Source organism: Arachis ipaensis, chromosome B7 (assembly GCF_059453495.1).
Source record: "Arachis ipaensis isolate K30076 ecotype BB chromosome B7, ASM5945349v1, whole genome shotgun sequence".
In the NCBI taxonomy this organism is placed as follows: domain Eukaryota; kingdom Viridiplantae; phylum Streptophyta; class Magnoliopsida; order Fabales; family Fabaceae; genus Arachis; species Arachis ipaensis.
The window spans coordinates 65,704,269-65,708,246 of NC_142442.1; the positions used below are offsets into that span (position 1 = coordinate 65,704,269).

General features: G+C 35.2%; 1 protein-coding gene across 1 annotated transcript; it reads right to left on the bottom strand.

The window, feature by feature from the left end:
• Positions 1 to 1,238: 1,238 nt before the first annotated feature.
• Positions 1,239 to 3,036, bottom strand: LOC110265072 (uncharacterized). The gene is made up of 2 exons (XM_088494736.1): positions 3,013 to 3,036; positions 1,239 to 1,925 (listed from the first exon to the last, which is right to left on the bottom strand). Exons 1-2 carry the CDS (start codon positions 3,034 to 3,036, stop codon positions 1,239 to 1,241), a joined length of 711 nt encoding a protein of 236 aa, XP_088350862.1.
• Positions 3,037 to 3,978: the final 942 nt, after the last annotated feature.

Below are 3,978 nucleotides of genomic sequence, written 5' to 3' on the forward strand. Positions count from 1 at the left end.
CATCAATAAATTCTGAATTTTTTATGAGATGCTCAAAACACAGTAAAGTTTCATACTAAAATAGTTTCATTCAAGTATATGACCTGGAATGCTCCCAGAAATTGATTCTTTCTACTGTCATGTATGCAGAAATTCTGCCTTAAGCATTTTCAACAACCTTACTTATCAAAAACCACATTTGAACTTATAACCCTTCCAAAATCACACGTTTAACCTCTTTCCAGTTATTCAAAATTGACTTCATTTCCAACACAGCCCAAGAGCCCAGAATCAATAATTCACACGATGTCAAGTACTTAAGCATCATCAAACATTTTCTTTTCTACACTATGCCAAGCATAATTTTCCATATACACTCATCATCATTCAAACACACAATAACTCATCAATTCACACCAGCAAGCTCAGCAACAAAAGTAACAGCATTTATTCTATCCCTTACAACATTCAGTACGCACAATCATCAAATCAATCACCAACTACAGTTATAATTCAACTCAATTCCATCCACATCAGAGAAAACAATATCAATTACAACTTCAAACACTCACAACAAAGCCCAAAGACATTCGCAGCCTTAACCTGAATTCAATAATCTAATTGAAGCACTAAAACATCATCAAACTTATTCCAAATTTCACAACCTCAAACCAAGCTTATTTCTATCAATTAGTCTCTCATAACAACAAAACTAATTACATTCACAGCAATAATCAAAACTCAATTCATCAGTTATCCATACCACAGCTTTTCAATAATTAACTCGGCATATTTTAATTTAATAAACTATACTAAATTAATCATTATTCACAACAGCATCTAAATTCAATCACAGCTCAGAATAATCACAACAACCAACTAATTCCACATGCATTTCAAGTCATTCATGTTAATTAAGAAATTCTTAACCTTTGTTAACCATTTGCACTTATCCAATAAATTTGTAGGCATTCTAAATTAAAAACATTAAATCCCCTACCTCGACTAGCCAAAACCGTCAAAAATTCACTAAACGCAGATGCTCCATTAGCAGTTTCCAGCACCTATTTCCATGGCACCAACAACGACAAGGTTAAACGCCTCCTCTCCTCTCCGATCTGGGATTCCAGAAGTAGCAGCCAAACAGGGCCAGCAGCAACGTGAGGTGGTCACGGTGAATTCAAATAGAATAACAATAAAAATTCTGGAAACTCCATGCTAACTCAAATTGAAGCAAGAGCCAAAATGCCTTACCTCAATTAGTCGTAATTGAAGAATTTAAATGCGGTAAACCCAATATTACGAATCCACGCAGCTTTGATGGCGGCGGAGGCTCCGGCAGCTGCGAGAACCATGAGCAAAGACAGAACTGGGCAAGGCTCCACTCCAAACCTCCAAAAACAACACCAGCTCCAACAAAGCTTGACGGTGGTAGAAGCTGACTTCAGTGCTGGTGATGCTAGACAGAACGACGAAGGGAACAGAGGGCATGAACGGCAGCATTGGAACGACGGCGGCGGAACCCTCGCGGTGGTGGCCGTGGATCGATGGCGACAACGGCGTGGAACACAGCTCCTCGTGGTGGTCGCTCTCCTCCTTTCGGCGACGTCAGCAGCGATGACAGACCCTTGAAGCGGCGGCGGCAGAACGCGAATGAACGACGGCGACGCGAGCTCTGGCTCTATGGACAGGACGACGCTGCGAAGCAGCTCGACGGCGAGCTCCAGGGAGGCGGCACGGCGAACAGCATCCACCCTTCTCCCTCGGACGTGCAGCTTCGGCCCTCTCCCCTTTCCTTGCAACAGCAACGGTGACCATGGTAACACGGCGGGATGAGGCTGGACGGCGGCGCTGTAGCTCAGTAATGGCGACGTGGTGGCAGCTGGCGGGCTTCTCTTCTTCCTGCATCTCTCTCTCTCTAATTTCTCGTTTCTGAAATTGTTCCACTGAAGGGGTGAAAGGGGGTGGGGTGCGCTGTGGTGAGGGTGCCAGGTTAGGGTTTCTCAATTAATTTGAGAATTAAGGTTTCTGATTCAATTTGGGAATTAGGGTTAGGAATTCGGATTTTATAAAATAATATAGATAGATATGAATAGATATTTTGATAAAATTGAAGGGTAGTGTAATTTTAAAATCAAATGTACTCTATTAAAAATATTTAGGAACATTATTTATCATCATATTGCTAAGTTCAATCAATTATTTCTAATTTAAAATATAAAATGAACATGTTAATTATATTTTGTAAAGTACAATTTAAATTCAAATATCAATTTTTTAGATTAAATTATATAAATCTCTATTATTTTTCTATCTCTGAAACTTTAATTTCAATTTATAAAATAATTAATTATAATAAAAATGGTACATAAATATTAATTGACTTAAACATAAAGTGTTTATAAAAATTAATCTAATCATTTCTAGTAAATTAATTCCTATGAGTTCAAATTAATAACAATTCATTCAAAATAGAATTTATTTAAATTAAATTATACAATTCTTTTTTATTTTTCAATTACCAAAATTATAATTTCAATTATACCAAATATCCAATAAAGATTATATAAAAATTCTAATTAATTTAAACTCCAATTATGATGAAATCCCATTTAATTACCTTTAGTAAAATAATTTTCTTAAAATAAAATTATCATCAAATAAAACAAATCACAAATAACTAATTATTTAATTTCCAGAAACTAGGGTTGTTACATTCTACCTACCTTAAAAAAATTTTCGCCCTCGAAAATTGTTATAATAAAATAAATTCAAACTGAAATCAAAGAAAGCAGAATATATGGACAGAAACATAGGCTTTATCAAGGATGAATATTCAAATAGTCAGATTCATAGGCAAGCAAAGGTATACAAAAATGACAAAGTATGGTTGGGAACAATCAAATCACATTCTAAGGAGGAAATTCAAACCAGAGAATTCCAATGAAAGCAACGAAGAAAAGGATGGTACGAGTTCATGTGGCACGAATACAGATTATACGTTGAATCAAAACTAACTTCCTAACTTCTAACGCTCCCAAACCCCGTGAATCGCATTACCTATTCTTCTATTTCATCTATGATAACCCATTAGTGTTTCTATATACATAAATCATTAGTATTAAGTTGGTCAGACCTAATACCATGAAGTATGAAATGGTAAACTAACAGCGTTAATCATCAGACAGTTATGCATATAAAACACAAACTCTTGTTATCAGAACAAGTCACAAAGCATGACAGACACTCAGAGTATGCAATGAAGCATAGTCAGTCCATTCTCAAATCTCTAACAGGAACGAACTGCTCTGATACCATATTGTAACGACCCAACTTCCAGAACGTCAGGATCGTACCGAAAGTAAGGCGTTACCAACCTACTTTCCTTTATTAACTATTTACTATTAAGCCTTTAGTTCGATATCGCGATTTAGTTTTATAGAAAATTCCAAAAAAATTTTGTTTTTATTAATTAAAATCATATAGCAAACATCACCAAGTAATAATAATCACATAATTATTAATAATAGTAATATTATACAAAAGAATTTAAATAAAATTCAGGTACAACTCCTATCCCTCTGCATAAAATAAAAACTAAAGCTACAAAGGCGAGGAAATTCTATGAAAGAAACTCAAGTCATAAACTTAACTCGTAAATAAGTTCTATAATCGCCCCCAGCTTCAAATGGAGTCTTCGAACCTGTATCACTGAAAAGGGTGGAAGATTTTGGGGTGAGAACAAACCACACGTTCTCAGTAGGGAATGGGAATGCCGTAAAAGTAATGATTAACATGCAAATAATTAACTCCAGTTTCCAATGTAGTTTTCTTTATCAAACCTTTTCAAAATTTCTTAAGACTTACTTGAAACCGTTTAAATCCCTTTCTTTAAATCATATTACTTAAATAAAGTCTCAACCGCATTAGCAATTCTTCAGCTACAAATAGCATTCCTCAACCATCACAATAACTAAGTAAATCAGCAACATAAATAAT

Coding starts and splice junctions, on each gene's coding strand:
- LOC110265072 (XM_088494736.1), bottom strand. CDS start 3,036: ATGCGATTCACGGGGTTTGGGAGC. Junction 1,926..3,012: donor GATTCACGGGGTTTGGGAGC/GTTAGAAGTTAG, acceptor TCACCCCTTCAG/TGGAACAATTTCAGAAACGA.